The 18,337-nt window shown below is 42.1% G+C and overlaps 1 protein-coding gene across 1 annotated transcript in view; it reads left to right on the top strand.

Moving 5' to 3' along the window:
• LOC144785847 (myosin-4-like) overlaps nt 1-18,337 on the top strand; it is a 46,643-nt gene that overhangs the window by 11,125 nt on the left and 17,181 nt on the right. The window contains exons 4-23 of the mRNA XM_078664692.1: nt 5,156-5,312; nt 5,399-5,426; nt 5,535-5,655; nt 5,746-5,838; nt 5,937-6,000; nt 6,105-6,203; nt 6,698-6,801; nt 6,941-7,079; nt 13,808-13,926; nt 14,051-14,200; nt 14,287-14,457; nt 14,539-14,845; nt 14,959-15,038; nt 15,198-15,285; nt 15,391-15,508; nt 15,812-15,935; nt 16,022-16,158; nt 16,250-16,505; nt 16,593-16,835; nt 16,921-17,097. Coding sequence (XP_078520818.1) covers nt 5,156-5,312; nt 5,399-5,426; nt 5,535-5,655; nt 5,746-5,838; nt 5,937-6,000; nt 6,105-6,203; nt 6,698-6,801; nt 6,941-7,079; nt 13,808-13,926; nt 14,051-14,200; nt 14,287-14,457; nt 14,539-14,845; nt 14,959-15,038; nt 15,198-15,285; nt 15,391-15,508; nt 15,812-15,935; nt 16,022-16,158; nt 16,250-16,505; nt 16,593-16,835; nt 16,921-17,097 — 2,775 coding nt within the window. The remainder of the gene's footprint in view (nt 1-5,155; nt 5,313-5,398; nt 5,427-5,534; nt 5,656-5,745; nt 5,839-5,936; nt 6,001-6,104; nt 6,204-6,697; nt 6,802-6,940; nt 7,080-13,807; nt 13,927-14,050; nt 14,201-14,286; nt 14,458-14,538; nt 14,846-14,958; nt 15,039-15,197; nt 15,286-15,390; nt 15,509-15,811; nt 15,936-16,021; nt 16,159-16,249; nt 16,506-16,592; nt 16,836-16,920; nt 17,098-18,337) is intronic.

Genomic DNA, 18,337 nt, shown 5'->3' with positions numbered 1-18,337 from the left:
ATGATGCCTGCCCTTAGCAGAGGCTAAATACAGAGAGTGGACCTCTGACCAATCCCAACCACTAACCACCGAGTCCCAGTAGGTATGATGCCTGCCCCTAGCAGAGGCTAAATACAGAGAGTGGACCTCTGCAACCAATCCCAACCACTGAGTCCCAAAGGTATGATGCCTGCCCTTAGCAGAGGCTAAATACAGAGAGTGGACCTCTGACCAATCCCGACCACCAACCACAGAGTCCCAGAGGTATGATGCCTGCCCTTAGCAGAGGCTAAATACAGAGAGTGGACCTCTGACCAATCCCGACCACCAACCACAGAGTCCCAGAGGTATGATGCCTGCCCTTAGCAGAGGCTAAATACAGATAGTGGACCTCTGACCAATACCGACCACCAACCACAGAGTCCCAGAGGTATGATGCCTGCCCTTAGCAGAGGCTAAAAACAGAGTGGACCTCTGACCAATCCCGACCACCAACCACAGAGTCCCAGAGGTATGATGCCTGCGCTTAGCAGAGGCTAAATACAGAGAGTGGACCTCTGACCAATCGCGACCACCAACCACAGAGTCCCAGAGGTATGATGCCTGCCCTTAGCAGAGGCTAAATACAGAGAGTGGACCTCTGACCAATCCCAACCACCAACCACAGAGTCCCAGAGGTATGATGCCTGCCCCAAGCAGAAGCTAAATACAGAGAGTGGGCCTCTGACCAATCCCAACCACCAACCACAGAGTCCCAGTAGGCATGATGCCTGCCCCAAGCAGAAGCTAAATACAGAGAGTGGACCTATGACCAATCCCAACCACCAACCACAGAGTCCCAGAGGTATGATGCCTGCCCCAAGCAGAAGCTAAATACAGAGAGTGGGCCTCTGACCAATCCCAACCACCAACCACAGAGTCCCAGTAGGCATGATGCCTGCCCCAAGCAGAGGCTAAATACAGAGAGTGGACCTCTGACCAATTCCAACCACCAACCACTGAGTCCCAGTAGGGATGATGCCTGCCCCAAGCAGAGGCTAAATACAGAGGGGCAGATTTACAAGCCCCTTGCGCCACTTTTGCATCACTTTTGCGTCACTTTTCCCACGTTAAACGTGAAGCAAAAGTGGGGCAAGGGGCTTGTAAATCATCCCTAGAGAGTGGACCTCCGACCAATCCCAACCACCAACCACAGAGTCCCAGTAGGCATTATGCCTGCCCCAAGCAGAAGCTAAATACAGAGAGTGGTCCTCTGACCAATCCCAACCACCAACCACAGAGTCCCAGTAGGCATGATGCCTGCCCCAACTAGAAGCTAAATACAGAGAGTGGACCTCTGACCAATCCCAACCACCAACCACAGAGTCCCAGTAGGCATGATGCCTGCCCCAACTAGAAGCTAAATACAGAGAGTGGACCTCTGACCAATCCCAACCACCTACCACCGAGTTCCAGTAGGCATTATGCCTGCCCGAAGCTGGAGCCTGTTCAAAACAATGGTTCTGGTAATGATAAAAGGGCAGCAGATAGCAAAATAAGCATTGATAAATTCAACAGACCTGGCACTGGTCTAGTGCATACACACAAAGTTATACTATGCAGTCATCGGTGCATGCACTCATGCACAAACACACACAGGTACGAGTACACACAGGCACGCACACACATACAAACACATACACATGCACACACATACACACACACACATCAAGTTAAAGTGCAGATGCATAGCAAAGTCATGCAGGTATCCACAAATCCCAACACATTCTGCATTCATATAGGCACAAATATATTTATAACTACACACATAAAGAAACACATGTATACCGAACAGCACTCGTGCAGGTATACTATCAAGTATTTATTTAAGCACTGTTTTAACAATGCAGCATTAGGAATGTCAGAGCAGACTAGGGCATGGGCTGTGAGGAAGAGATTGGCCTAATCATAGCTTTTCATTGATGCCTGACTTTAACAGGGCCGCCATCAGTAGAGCAGCGGCACTCACTAGTCTCCAACTTGTGCAACGCATCACAGAGATAAATGAAGGACTTGGAATGCATTAGATGACCTCGTAGGTGCTGGAAATTCTGCTCCTGTAGTTTGTGATATTTATTCATCAACACTATCCCACAGGTTCAGGAAGGCTGGGCCGGGGGAGTGGTGATGTCCTGAAATGCCCTATTCTTTGTCTGGGTGTGTTTGAACTGGGGAGGGGGCGATGAGATGTCTTCAGAGAAGGTACTTCTTCCCCTATTGATACTTACCCCTGCCTATGTGCAGAAAAATATAAACAAACATTATACCTTTACTCACACTGTCTCACAAGCCAAATACAGAATGGCTATTCGTTGCACTCATACACAATGTGACTGGCATTGCCTAGTAGATGAAGGGTTCAGGACCAGTCTCCAACTCTACACATACTGTCTTATGGACTGAAGCAAAGTGAGAATGACACTTTGATAGACAAATGGCAGAAGCAGGTATACCAAAAGCTACTTTCTATAGTTAGTATCACTAAGGCTATGATGCGTTTATCTGTGAGTGTATAATAGACTGCAGAAACAGACAAAGCTGTCCCTAGTCCACACCCAATGAGTAAATCAGTGCCCTACTTTACACTAACCAACACACATACAAATATCGATTATCTGGGAATGATATACTGATTGATACTATACAATAGCTTGTACAAAGCTACAGTTTAACAAACCTACGAGAATTCAGCAAACATGGTAGGAGGTAAGAAAGCACTAAGAGGGCAATCAGGTTAGTGGGAGCTCAAGAAGGCCAGACACAGCGGCGGCTCCTCCGTTAAGGTGGAGGAGCGCCACCCCACTGCTTTCTGAGCAGTGAATTAAGGAATAATAAAATGATAATAAAGCATGTTATTATCATTTAAATTGTCCTTGCTATGTTCAGTATGCCGATTCAAGGGCGGGGCTGGGCCATCCTGATTGACACTGGGAGATTGGGAGCAAAAGTGGTGCGCACTGCTACAAGTGCACCTGTCTGTTTGGCCGGCCGTCTTAGGCTGGCCAAACAGACATGCGCACTTAGGTTTCTCCAACACAGCTGTATTCCACAGTCGGCTGGAGATACAGCACAGACTCGCTGTACCTGAGCGAGCATCAAATCAGCCCGCTCAGGCCAATCCTCATGCTGCTCTCATGCTGGGTATAGCATGAGAGCAGCGTCTCGATTGGATGAGGAGCCTGTGATGTTTCCTAGGGACTACTGGGAGCAGGAGAGCAGAGATGCAAGGGGGCCGGCAGCATGAGGGAAGTCTTTTATTTATTTATGTTTAACCACCACCCCTGTGCTCCCCTCCCGTGCTCCAACTGCGCTCCCTCCACAGACTCATCACTTTTCACTTGTATCAGCCGCCACAGCCAGACATCCCTTTTTGCATCACCACTCTTGTTCCACCAATTCAAGAGACTAAACCTGTGCTCCCAAAGCACACCAGCAAACTCAGCTCAAAATGTAAAGATCCACATATCTGGGCAGTGGATGGATTCCACGTTTAGGGTCTATCACAATACAAAAGATAACCTATTTCCACAATGCAGAGAAGCACCCAAAATGATTTACGTAGATTAAAACCAGTGGTTATAACAGCGTGGCAGTCACCACTTTGTAGTTATGAGTCAGGACAGTTTTCCATTGAAAAGGCATTTTATGAGATGCTGATAGCTTTTACCCCATAGATATATATGCATCATTTTTGGCCATTGCATGCGTAGTCTGGTGAGTCCCGGCGTGACAATTTTCATGCAGATCCTTGCAGGAGAAAAGTTCTGCTTGTGTGTACGGTCAATAGTGCTTAAGAGATTTACATCAGACTTAACCTGAATCTACAACCCTACTCAGAAAGTGCTTCCTTTGGTGTAGTATCATTCCCTTTCGTATTTTTGGAGGTATAAGCCTGCTAAAAAGGGTGCAGAGCAGTCTCGAAAGTCAATTTTTTTTTTATTTCTGTGCTCTTATAAGTCATGATTCAGTGATTTGAGCCTTTTATCAATCCCATTTGGATTGTTTGACAAATGTCATTAGCTGGTGAAGGTCCCTGGCGATATTGTTTTTGCCATCTTGAATACATAAGTCAAGTTTGATTCAGGACTTCTGAGCTGTGGGGGGAAAAATGCACAGTAATGGGCAGACCCCAGTTGTTCCACCGCAGGGAGTGCTAAGGAACACCCAGTGACGTGGAAAAACCCAAGTACCACAGGAATAAAATGCGAACAGAATAAGTCGCAATTCCAAATAGTGGATTTGATTTTCATTTTGGGAATAAATTGCGAACTAGATTAAATTCATAGGGCGTCATTTATGAAAAGTGACCCATCACTGCGTGAAAACAGCGATGCGTCACTTTTCATTGCACCCTCCTTGCGCCATGCTGGTTGCGTCATATTTCCTATATGACGCATCATGTTGCAAAGAGTTACAGATACGCAATATTTCTGACGTATCTGTAGGCGCAGAAAGGACGCATTGCTGGAGTGTGTCACAAAAGTGACACAACTTTAGCAATGTGTCCCTTAACATGGGCAAGTCCCATTTCAATGTGCCTGCATCAGTCCTACGCCTGCTGTGAGGCAGGCATAAGATATTGACACATTTGCATCCTAGAAGTGATTTCGCTGCGTCTCTTCTACGAGGCTTACTTGCGTTGCAACGCCCACCCAGCATACATTATACCTGGCCCAGGTGTAATGTGGCGCAGGGGTTTAAAAAGTGATGCATCTACCTAGATGCGTCACTTTGGAAATATGATGAAACATGGTGCATTTTTTACGCCACTGGAGCGTCGGCGGCGCAAAAGTGACGCAAGGGCTCATAAATAAGCCCCATAATTTTTAAGGCGGTAAAAAAAGACAGAAAGCGCGTGGCTCGGGGAGACGAAGAGAGACAAAGAGGGAGAGAACAAAGTAAGAGGAGGGATAGGGCACACGTGCCAGGTGAGGTGGAGTGCCTGGCTGTGGGCCAAGCCCGTTGTACACTATCAAAGACCATGCACAGTGGGAGCCAGTGTTTGTAAAGTGTATTATTAAAAAAAAAAACGAACAATTCACTGACAAAGTTGAAAATAGATGTATGCCTTAAATTATTTTGCTTTGGCCAGCCATATATTTCTACATTTAATAAAAATCCCTTTCTTTAATTTCAGACGTACTCTGGTCTTTTCTGTGCCACTGTGAACCCCTACAAGTGGCTGCCAGTGTACAACCCCGAGGTAGTGGCTGCTTACAGAGGCAAGAAGCGCCAGGAAGCCCCACCTCACATCTTCTCCATCTCTGATAACGCCTATCAGTTCATGTTGACAGGTAATGGTTTACTTGATTTAACAGTTATCATTGTTACTCAAATATAGCATTTCTTAACACAATCTTTTCTGACGTTCCTTGAACAGATCGTGAAAATCAGTCTGTTCTGATCACGTAAGTAATACATCATTAGTATAAAATTGATGTGCTTAATTTACATCACTAGCTTTATGTGGCTGAGGCACTTAAATGAATTGTTCTGAATTTCCTATTTCTCTACAGCGGAGAATCTGGTGCAGGAAAGACTGTGAACACCAAGCGTGTCATCCAGTACTTTGCAACAATTGCTGTTGGTGGTGGTGACAAGAAAAAAGAAGCCGCCGGCACAGGCAACAAGATGCAGGTTTGTTTCTCTGTTCAACTCATTTTAACACCACGCACTATATGTATGTCAGACAACTTAATTGATGATGAAACCTTGGTTCTCTAATAGGGAACTCTGGAAGATCAAATCATCCAGGCTAACCCTCTGCTGGAAGCCTTTGGTAACGCCAAGACTGTGAGGAACGACAACTCATCCCGTTTTGTAAGACTTCCAATTACTTCCAATTCACGGTTTTGAAGAACCATTTGCTGTCTCTTAACAAACACCTGAATTCATTCTACCCTCTATTTACTTTTTAGGGTAAATTTATCAGAATTCACTTTGGAACCACAGGAAAACTAGCTTCTGCAGATATTGAAACATGTAAGACATACATATACATATGTCCATATATACACTCACACACATATCCCAAACGAAAAAGATATATATTTAGAAATTTGTCATAAATTATGTTTGTATTACAGACCTGCTGGAAAAGTCCAGAGTCACATTCCAGCTGTCAGCAGAGAGGAGCTACCACATCTTCTACCAGATCATGACCAATAAGAAGCCAGAGCTGGTTGGTTAGTATCTAACATTATTCAAATCTCCCTTTATCTGCACTCAATAGAAGTATGTTTTAAAAGATTATATTTTTGTAGCGTCAAAAAAAAAAAACATTGTGGTTCACTGAGTCCTGTTTGCTAGTGTAACAGTCACAGAGAGAAAAATGTGTAACTTAGTGAATGATTAATATGATTTAATCAAATTGTCTAGGAGGCAAAATATTGCAGAATTGATATTAAATTGTAGTAAATAAAACAATTGGCCAGAAATCTAAATTCTGCATTGGTGGATTCACTAACAAGATCAAAATGTAAACGGAATAATTAGCATTGATGTCATTACTGACATATTTTCCATTTTTATAATGGAAATGCAGCACACATTGATACCTGCAAGAGTTGTTGATAAAGGTACAGCAAACAAATGGAATTCATGAAAAGGTAGTTATTTAGGCGTTTGCCTAGTGTCTTACTGCATTATTTAATGCATTCTATTTTTTTCTCTTCAACAGAAATGCTGCTCATCACCACAAACCCATATGACTACCCAACCGTCAGCCAGGGTGAGATTGCCGTGAAGAGCATCGATGACGAAGAAGAACTTCTGGCTACAGATGTAAGTGACAATGAACTGGGGCTTCCTCGCCTACTCACCCAAACCTGCTAACAGAAAGGGGTGTAAAAGTTACCATACATGGTCATTCAATTAGGTAGATTCTCCCATTCATAAAAGGATCCCCCTTGTTTCATGACAGAGTGCCATTGATATCCTGGGGTTCAACCAAGATGAGAAGATCGCCATCTACAAGCTGACAGGAGCAGTCATGCACCACGGAAACATGAAGTTCAAGCAGAAACAGCGTGAGGAGCAGGCCGAGCCCGATGGCACAGAAGGTAGGGCATGCTATAACCCTCATCTTAGATAATAGCATCAGACTTTAAAATGCATCAAATTATTTTTTTTTTTTTAAATAAAATGCATCAATTTTAAGGGGATTAATCTCTTTATTCAAAGTGAAACTGACCTTACCGCAGAAAGGTCAAAATTAGAGGGGTAAGGAGAAACAACTGCATAACTTATGATGAGTGTGAACTGCAGAAATACACTCATTTTACCCTAGGCTGAAAGGGTATCCTGCTCCAACATTACGCATTCTGGGCCCAATGTACAAATAATTTTTACTGTTGTAAAAATCCCAATTCACTGTTTGCGACCTTAAAAATGCGTTTTAGGTCGAACCAGACAGGGAGTGAGCTTACAGTGGGCTTACAGCGTGCCCATTTCCCACCATTTATCGGCTTTAGTGTCACTCTCATCTGCTTGTTACTTCCTCAATGGTTTTCCTTCTTCTTATTGTGTCTTTCCTCCTCATAGAGCATGGCCTCTTTGTGATCCCTTGGACTAGATGACGTTTATCCTGTAACTTCTCACATATAACAAGCTACCTTTTCCTTTTTCTTTCAACACTAGGCCTGGCTGGAAAATTCCGTTCCGCTCGCGGAATTTGTGTAATTTCACGTTCCGCGGAGAATTCAGAATTGCCCAAAAAGATAGCGATCCACGGCGTCGCAGAATTTTTTGCTTGTTCGCGCTTTCAAAATGCGTGTTCGCAAGATATTTCGCCCTGAGCACGCAGGCAGCATTCGCGAACAGGAAAAAACATTGTGAACAGGTGGAACAAGCAATTCCGCATGTTCACAGAACCTTTGCGTGCTTGCAGAGCTTTTTTACCTTTTCACAGAGCTTTGCATAGCGTGACTACGCAAATTCCACCCACCCCTATTCAACACCCCATGAAAGTGCATGTATTTACTAGCTCTCTCCCTCTTGTGTTGCTTCATTCCTCCCAACCTCCTGCACTGTGATTTTCCTCACCCCTCCCAGATTGTCTGTAAAAGCACAAAAAGAATATTTTTGCTGGGGTAGAGCTGAATAGCAGACTTTAAGGATTCTTTTTATTTTATCTCCTGCATTCTACATATTGCATGAAAGCACTAAAGGACAGGCTCTTTGCAGCACCCAGTCAGCAGGTGTCTGAGGCAGAATGTGTACTTAGCAGGACACATCTCCTTGAGCCCCTAAATCTGCTCCCAGGGCCACTGCAGAGGAGAAAATGGCTGAATCTTGTGGATAGTAAATTCGGCCTTGACAAGTGTTTCCCTTTACATTCTCAAGGGGCCAGATGTACGACCAATGTTTGCATGCGCAAACAGGTTAGTGACCCGTTTGCGCATGCAAAAATTAATAGGGCCGTGTACGAACCCTATTTAGTGAGTCACAATTAATTTGCGACTTGTTAAATAGGATTTGAGACTTGTAATTAGGAAGGGGTGCTCCAAGGGTGTGCCTTCCTAATTGCGACTCGCTATCCTATGTACGAATATTTTGTGATCGCAATTACCAGCGCAAAACAATCACAATTTACTGCCTTCTTCAAGAGGGTGGTAATGCATTCGCAAATGAGAACCTTTGCAAATGCAGGGCAAAATATTTTTTAGGGGCAGGCAGTGGTCCCAGGGACCACAACCTGTCCCTAAAAAATTGAAACAAAAAGTTTCATTTTTTTTAAAAATGCATCCCGTTTTCCCTAAAGGAAAATGGGCTGCATTAAAAAAAAATCCTGCTTTATTGAAAAGCAGTCCCAGACATGGAGGTCTGCTGAGCCCAGCAGGCCACAATACATGGGAGGGCCAGCCATTCCTAATGGGGTCGCAAATTGCTAGTGCCTCATGAATATTGATGAGGCATGCAATGTGCAACCCCATTGGGAATCGCAAACAGTGTCTTTAACTCTATTGTACATGGCATTTAGCGACTCACAATTGAGCGCATTTTGCGAGTTGCTAAATGTCCCGGTCGTTCATCTGACCCGTTCCATTAAAAAAATGTAAAACACTACATTCAATGGACAGTTTTGAGATACCATAAGACAATTATTTGCCTTTCAGTCAGAATTTTTAAATGTTTCTTTGCTTTTACAGTTTTTAAACAACACTTTATAGACACATGTTGGCAAAGTCAACAGTTTGGCACACACATTTTAAAGGCGAGATTTATTATTTTTGCCAGTGCTTGTTTAAATGTACTAATTCCATTTTCATAATCTGTCAACTTTTACTGATTCTTAAAATGGGATTGCGAACACATACTCAATTGGTATTTGAAAGCCACTTGTTGTAGGTGTTTCTTCCAAGTACCAAATCGTTGTGTGACGTACCAATGTTTTGTGCCTGTAGTAACACCGAAGAATTGTTGGCTTCCAAATTGGGGTGGTAATACATTTGCTGACAGGAATTAAAAATATAATTTGTTGGGCAGTAGGGAGTGGTCCTGTGGACCTCTGGAAACTATCAAGCAAACTTTTCAAAAGCGAAATATTTTCTTTTTAAATGCAGCTGTTTCCTTTAATGAAAACAGGTTGCATTGAAAAAAAACTGCCTCTCATTGAAATGCAATCACGGACATGATGGTCTGCTCACCCTACTAGACTACCATACCTTTGATGGCCACCAATTGGAGTAAATTGCCTACCTTACTAAAACATCCGGCCCACTCTGATTTGGATTGTAACAAGTGGGCCTATTAGTACATTGATCGATCATTAAATTATTTCCCGGTTGCAAAAATACTGGTTGCAGATTGTGACTAGATTTTTACGGCCAGCAATTAGTACATCTGGTCTACTGTGCCCTTAGTTTGCACAATATTAACATACTCACCCGCCCAAAAATGGTATGATTCTAAATGCACGAGAGCAAATAGGCAATTGAGCCTTAATGGCATTTCCCACGGTTCCTGCTGAGGAGGCACATGCGCATTGATTTTATAAGGTAATATTGGTTAATAGGAGGCAAGAGGTTAATGTAGCAAATGGAGAGCAATTGGTAGCAGTGGATGAACTAAGGGATTCACAGGAATTTTAGACTATTGCCAAGATGTGTAAGCTAGGCTTTTGTCAAGAAATCCTAATTAGCTGTCACATAAACACTGCAGCGTGGGTTAACCATTTCTCAGATGTTTATAGTACAATGGAGCATGGATCATCAGCTATCCTGTCCGAGCCTAGGATATTTCATCCATTTACGTTGGACTTAAAATTAGAAGAGGTTAAGGAAGGCATCAAACTTAGACCAGGCCATAAGGTTCCCGGACCAGATGGACTGCCAATTGATTTAAAGAAGTGTAATGTGGAATTATGGGCTCCTTTATTGACCAGCGCTTACAATATCCTGGTTAGCAATAACCCCCCCAAGCTGTTCTTCTTTCTCGATAATAGTACCAGATTTTGAAAAAGGTAATCTAATCAGGATATCCCAAGTGCTACTGCCAGATATCACTCATTGATACCACAGTCAAGATAATTAATTTTCAATTGGGTGTGTGCCTTGGCTCGTAGTAATAATATTTTACATTCGCTCAATACGGATTTAAGAAGTGACTTTATGCAGTCGAGCAGTGCCTTAAACTCCACCTTATTTTGAGCAAATACACCATTGACCTTTGATTCAGTTAAGCACTCTAAACAGTGTCAGATCTTACTGAAACGGGGCTTTGACCATACATTGGTTCATTTTTTGGACTAGTTCCATGCAAACTTCATAGCAACGTTTAGATATGGGGCCCGAGGGAAGCTCACAGAGCCTTTTTCATTAGGTAGAGGGGGATACTAGGGCTGCGTGCTTTCCTCATTGATATTTATTTTATATATTAACAATCTCACCCTGTCCTTGGCAAATTCCTTGTGTGATTTTTCCATTGCCAATAACATACCACCACCACCCCCTCTGCTGTATGCAGACGAGGCTGTGTTCATATCATTAACACCTAATGCTTGACATTCGTTGGTCGACGAATTTGTGGAATTCGTGTCCAGTTGAGATCCCTTGATGAATTTTGGGAAGTCACACATTTTGGTCAGCGGCTACAAACGAAAAAGTATTCCAGGCATCATTCATGGTTCCAGCTATTCAAATTATGTTAATAATTTTTCATATTTAGGCATTTGTTGTGATTCATCAGAGTCATGGGCTACTCACATCACCATTACCTAGCTAAAGTCCATCAGACACATATGCAAGTAATTAAGGGCCTGATTACGAGTTAGGCAGTCTTGGAGCGGACCAACACGCCAGCGCCCCGCTCTAAGACTCCAAACCTCTAGTCAGTCCGCCCGCCAGATTATGAGTTGTAATCCTGGCAGGCGGTCCTGCGGCAGTGCCTTTCTATGGCTCATAGGAGAGCCTTAAAAAGGCACCGCCATAGGAGCGCCACAGCCCGTTCCTGCACAGATAGAAATGCATAATGTTGTGCATTTCGGTCCTTGCAAGAACAGGGGGTGCAAAAATACATGGGGACACAACATGTTCCCCTCTGCATGCACCCCACATGCACAGAGAAAACAGGGGGCCCTGTAGAGCCCCAATAGATTTCTCACCACACCACCCCAGCGGGATTAGGATTACCCGACGGTTGAAGCAGTCCTGTGGTGGTCTCAAAACCGTAGTTGTAATGTGACGGTTGGACCGCCAATTTGGCAGTCCAGAGACGGCGCCACCACGGGTTCAGCAGTCCGATGGACCACCAAACTCATAATTCGGCCCTAAGTCTACCACGCCTTTCTGAGCATATGGGCCTAATCCCACATTTTGAGATCTACAAATGACAGTTGAGTTCCAACTGTAGCCCGTGGTTCTGGGGTGTGGAGATTTGCAAACTGCGCCAATTTATTGATAGGGGAGAACCGTTTTTGTAAGAGGGTGTTAGATATCCTCTTCAGATATTGCCCAAGGGGAATTAGGTCTCAGCTACATGGAAGATCACATTAAATTGTCACCTTTGGCTTTGTGGTTTCAGTATAGAGTAATCCAGAGAAAACCCTTAATCATATCATCCAAAAGAACTGCCTAAGCCTAGAAAAAGCTTCTAGTATTCTCTGGTTGGTTGATGTATCAGAAACCTTAAGTAGAATAGGCTTTTCCCATCTATTTGATAATCCATCTTTAATATTTGCACAAGATAAGAAGGCTGTGAAAGCATGGTATATAGTGAGTAATCACCCCAGAAGGAAAAAGGCTGAAATCATGAAACCAGCTTTAAAAGAATGAATTTCCCTGAAGATGGTCATGGAAATGGTTTTTTAACAGTGTTTGGTGCTTGTAGACGGATAGGTAATTACTGTTTATTTTCTAGTCAGGGACGATTCTTTATCTACTTTGTTTTCCTTTTGGCTATCAACATTCTCTGTCGTCTCAAATTTGTCTATGTGATGGGGTAGGCACTGAATTCATCCTACATTTAATTTTTTCTCAATTCTATGTAGTCTTTAATAAAAAGTTTTTATATTTCATATTTAAAACAATTTAATTATGTACAATGTAGAGCAACTTGTCAGCATGACCAATTATTAAATAATGCAGAGATTTGTTTGAAAGGTAATATTTATATTAAACCTACAGTTTTTTCTTGGAAAAGTATGCTATGGTAATTTTATATTTTTTATATTTTTAATCTTTAATTAATGCCATTCTCTAAATTTCCATGAATTGACTTTTAACTATATGTTTACTTCTATGTGTGTGTTTAACATGCAAATAAAGTTTGTTTGCCTGGCTCACTAAACATAGCCACATAGGTGAAAATGTCATATTAAGGGGCCGATTATGATGGCGGACGGACCTGAGTCCGTCCCCCACCATAGAGTAGGGGGGAACGTCCGCATGGGCAGCGGCGTTTCCCCCGTGAAGATTAGGATGTGACTGCCAGGGTGGCGGTCACATCCTCTATCTTTAACATTGCGGCGGGTGCAGCTTCAAGCTGCACCCGCCGCAATGTTAAAAATGCATACATTGCATTTGTATGCAGAAAGCGGCAGGCACCGCGCGGTGCCTGCCGATTTCTGCATACAAATGCAGAGGGGTACCATAGGTACCCCCCATGTGCACCCCCCACCCCCCCCTTCACCTAGGGGGCCCGCAACGGGCCCCCGCAGTGAAGTTCCACATGCTTTTCCACGGCGGAAAATCCGCACGGAAAAGCATCTTTTCAAGCACTTCCTAATATGGTGGACGGTGTCTGAGAGACACCGCCACCATATTAGAGCTTTTCCGCCGCGGTTGTAAGCCAACCGCGGCGGAAAAGCGGCGGACGGAAACCAGGACCCACCAGCCATCCTAATGTGGCGGTGGGTCTTTGGTGGGTCCGCTGCGGTTTTTCCGCATCCTCTGGGCCGGCGGTGGCTTCCGCCGGCCCGGAGGATGCGGAAAAACCGCAATCATAATAGGCCCCCTAATGTGTAAAAAAGCTCCTATAGGGGATTTATTTAAGAAAATATGCACTTAACCAGTCTAATAATACCGATGCAGCTACTACACAGACAGGGCCACAGGCACATTAATGTCACATAATCTTATTGACTATAAGGGAGCAGGAATGTAACGGAAGTGAAGAACCAAATAAAAAAACTAATTTAAGTGGAATGGGAGATAATATGTGTAGCTAAAATCATATCAATTATTATGTGAAACAGTTTAAAAGGTCGACATAAATAAAAAGTTGCAGAAGTGGCATTGAAAATTTGAAATATACAGAGCAGAAATATAATACTCATCTGTTCTACCTTTAGTTGCTGACAAAATTGCTTACCTGATGGGTTTGAATTCAGCGGATTTGCTCAAAGCACTGTGCTACCCAAGAGTCAAGGTCGGCAATGAATTTGTCACCAAGGGGCAGACGGTTAATCAGGTAAATATGTTTTTTTGCATGTGTTTATCAGGAATACTGATTGCTTTTTATGAAGAAAAATATCAGCAAATATTTTATTGAGTACATTGTTTCAAGGTCACATAGGTAATTTTTCCTCCATCAGGTCTATAACTCCATTGGCGCACTCTCTAAGTCTGTCTATGAGAAACTCTTCTTGTGGATGGTGATCCGTATCAACCAGCAGCTGGACACCAAGCAAGCCAGGCAGTACTTCATTGGAGTCCTGGATATTGCAGGCTTTGAGATTTTTGATGTGAGTTTAAGATATTTAGATGTAGAAGCATTTTGATACTATAATCGTAATGAATATCTACTCACTGAATGACTGTTCTGGTTTAGTTCAACACCTTGGAACAGCTGTGTATCAACTTCACCAATGAAAAACTGCAACAGTTCTTCAACCACCACATGTTCGTCTTGGAACAAGAGGAATACAAGAAGGAAGGCATTGACTGGGAGTTCATTGACTTTGGTATGGATCTCGCTGCCTGCATAGAACTTATTGAGAAGGTGGGTCATATTGTGAATAATGTTTTAGTAATACTGGTTACAAATATGTAAGTGCTCACCCATAACATCTATTCTTTTCAGCCCATGGGTATTTTCTCCATCCTTGAAGAGGAGTGCATGTTTCCCAAGTCTACAGACACCTCCTTCAAGAACAAGCTGTACGACCAGCATCTGGGCAAGTGCAAGAACTTTGAGAAACCGAAGCCAGGCAAAGGAAAGGCTGAAGCTCACTTCTCTCTGGTGCATTACGCTGGTACTGTGGATTACAACATCACTGGCTGGCTGGAGAAGAACAAGGATCCATTGAATGACTCTGTCATCCAGCTGTATCAAAAGTCATCCCTTAAAGTTCTGTCCATGCTTTACAGCGCTACTGCAGCCGAAATCGGTAAATATCATGCTATATTGTATGCAAATAGTAAAAGATGCAACAACAATAAAACTAAGTCATCTTGACAGAATGCCTGATGCATGTAATATTTTGTTACTTTCAAATCTTAGAAGCTGCAGCTGCTGCTGGTGGAAAAGGAGGAAAGAAGAAGAAGGGCGGGTCCTTCCAGACCGTGTCTGCTTTGTTCAGAGTAAGTGTAACAGATAACTGTAGGTCACTGTGGTACAATTAGTCCTGTGACATGATATATCAGACAATACTGCTTGAGAGGTGTTTGTTTTACCCGATATTTCAGAAGTGGGCTTCTATGTGTTTAGTGTGTTACACTCTTGTATTTCCCCAATTACAGGAAAACTTGGGCAAGCTGATGACTAACCTGAGGAGCACTCATCCCCACTTTGTGCGCTGCCTGATTCCCAATGAGACAAAGACTCCAGGTAGAGTGTCATTTTGATGATTACCCATTCATACAGTATTGGAGTATCACTGTGTTGCATGAGAGTGTTACATGAACTGATATGGTCTCTACTCTCTGTCTGTAGGTGTAATGGACAATCATCTGCTGATCCATCAGTTGAGATGTAATGGTGTGTTAGAAGGCATCAGAATTTGTAGAAAGGGATTTCCAAGCAGGATCCTCTATGGTGACTTTAAGCAGAGGTAAAAAGATTGCAAGTAACACCTGTGTGAAATATAGTTCAATATACCCTGTCTTATAGGTAAAAGATGATTTTACACTAAAGCTGCACAAACATGGTTTCACTGGTTGCGAATTTCATAACTTTCATAATATTCTTTAGATTGTAAATCATGTATTAACGTTATCCTATACATCAGTTACATAAAATTGTAGTATAACACAGTAGCATTAATCCCAGAAATATGTTAAGTAAAACAATGTAGCGACACATTTTTCATTTCTGAACTGACCGTAAAACTAAGTTTAATCATAATTTATTTAAGGTACAAAGTGCTAAATGCAAGTGCTATCCCTGACGGTGCCTTCATTGACAGCAAGAAGGCTAGTGAGAAACTTTTAGGTTCCATTGATGTTGACCATACTCAGTACAAGTTTGGCCACACAAAGGTAGGAAATTATATATATATTAAATTATTAAAATAAGGAACATTAAGAATGCCAGTAAGTGTTCATCGTCCACTTCTTCATTGAAGGTGTTCTTCAAAGCCGGCCTCTTGGGTACCCTAGAAGAGATGAGAGATGAAAAGCTAGCAGAGCTTATCACCCGAACCCAGGCTGCCTGCAGGGGATTCCTCATGAGAGTAGAATTCAGGAAAATGATGGAAAGAAGGTATTTATTTAAATTCACAGTTCACTAAAATCTATAATAATGACTCAAACTGAACCTTTCATAATATATTTGTTGTTTTTACCCTGAACAGAGAATCCATTATGACCATCCAGTACAATATTAGATCCTTCATGAATGTCAAAACCTGGCCATGGATGAAGCTTTATTTTAAGATAAAGCCACTTCTGCAGAGCGCTGAGACAGAAAAGGAAATGGCAAACATGAAAGAAGAGTTTGAAAAGACAAAGGAAGCTCTGGTAAAATCTGAAGCAAGAAAGAAGGAACTGGAGGAGAAAATGGTTGTCCTTCTTCAGGAGAAGAATGATCTTGCATTACAGGTTCAAGCGGTAGGTGACAGTTCATAAGTCAAAGACAACTAACTATACTTTTACAAAATAAATATTAAACACATTCTGTATTCACTATTCTATTAGGAAAGTGAAAACATGGCAGATGCAGAAGAAAGATGCGAAGGTCTCATTAAAAATAAGATCCAAATGGAAGCTAAAGTGAAAGAGCTGACAGAAAGACTTGAAGATGAGGAGGAAAGTAATGCAGAGTTGACAGCAAAGAAGAGAAAACTGGAGGATGAATGCTCTGAGCTCAAGAAAGATATTGATGACCTTGAGCTAACTCTTGCCAAAGTAGAGAAGGAAAAGCATGCCACAGAAAATAAGGTAAATGTAGACAGATTGTTTACATTAACAAAAATATAGAGAATAACTGCATCCTAAATTATTTGTATTCATCTGAATATTTTAGGTGAAGAATCTTACAGAGGAAATGGCTGTACTTGATGAAAACATTGCAAAAGTTTCAAAAGAGAAAAAATCTCTCCAGGAGGCCCATCAGCAAACCCTGGATGACCTACAGGCAGAGGAAGATAAAGTCAGCACTCTGACCAAAGCCAAAACCAAGCTGGAACAGCAAGTGGATGATGTAAGTATACATTTAAAAGGAACGTGTTTCAAAGAGCATGAAAGGAAACCTTAGGTTGACGTTTCACATTATTTTATGGCATACAGTCCTTTACAAAGACTTTCTTTAATACTATTTACCACTATTTGCAATACGATTCTGTCACATGTAATACATGTACTACCTTAAGGTACATAAAAGACACATTATTCTACAAATGCTTTTATACCACTTGAGCAACATTAAGAGAGTCTATTTGGGCAGCAGCTCACATATTATTTCAGGGAGAAATAGCTAAGCGCAAAACAACTAATTTGATGACATTTTGTGTTAGAGTAAAATATAGTTAAAACTCTTACATATGGATTCCAATTATAGGCAGCCAGAAGAAATAGCTGTAGGTTTTCTGTGTTGTCCTTTGGTACTCCTGCTACTGTCCTTGCTGCTCCTAGTCTCACTGGCTATGAAAGAGCAGCATGAAATGAAGGCAAGCAAGGCTCTAGGAGACTTCTATTCTGTGATCTTTCCACACCTACTCAATGGAAGCGCTGAGGAGCTTTGTATTGAAAAGTGGGTCAATCCTTGATGGCAGGGAGGATCAAATAGTGTGTGAAACCTGCACGTATTGCTTAACATTTGGTGAACAGAAGATCATGTGCTCATACAAGGTTGAATTGGTTAAAAAAAAACTGTAAGGTCCTAAAAGACAGATTTCTCCCACAGTGGGCACCTCTTTCGAGGTTGAAAGAGCATCTGACTTAGTACTAACTGATAAGAAACAATCGTCTGATAGTATGGTATATAGCAGGACCCATACAACTCTGTACACAAGAATGTTCTGCTGTGTTGTCAAACAGACTCAGTGAGAAGTATTCAATTATTTATTTGGTCATGAGAATTAATCAAAAGTAATCCTTTACAAGCTTCATAAATAATGTATTTATTAAACAGACTCTACATTAATTATTGATATATAATGAAAATAAAACACCTTTCTCTGTAGTTAGGTAAAAATATCTTTCAGTTGTACAATACCTCTGGGTAACTTATTACCACCTAATGTCATGATCTAGTATGAAATTACTCCATATGAGCAAAGTATTATTGAATCCATGACAGGCGAGTAAGTCTGACACCATGGTAACCTGAAGCCATTATTTCAATTTACCATTACATATGATGCAGTCTACTTTTGGCCTACGCTATGCTGAAAACCTCAACAATGGATATTTGAGACAAAAACTAACATTTTTACAGCGTT

This window comes from Lissotriton helveticus, chromosome 10, assembly GCF_964261635.1.
Source record: "Lissotriton helveticus chromosome 10, aLisHel1.1, whole genome shotgun sequence".
NCBI lineage: Eukaryota > Metazoa > Chordata > Amphibia > Caudata > Salamandridae > Lissotriton > Lissotriton helveticus.
The sequence above is the reverse complement of the archived record's forward strand: the minus strand, read 5'-3'. Positions and strand labels throughout refer to the sequence as shown.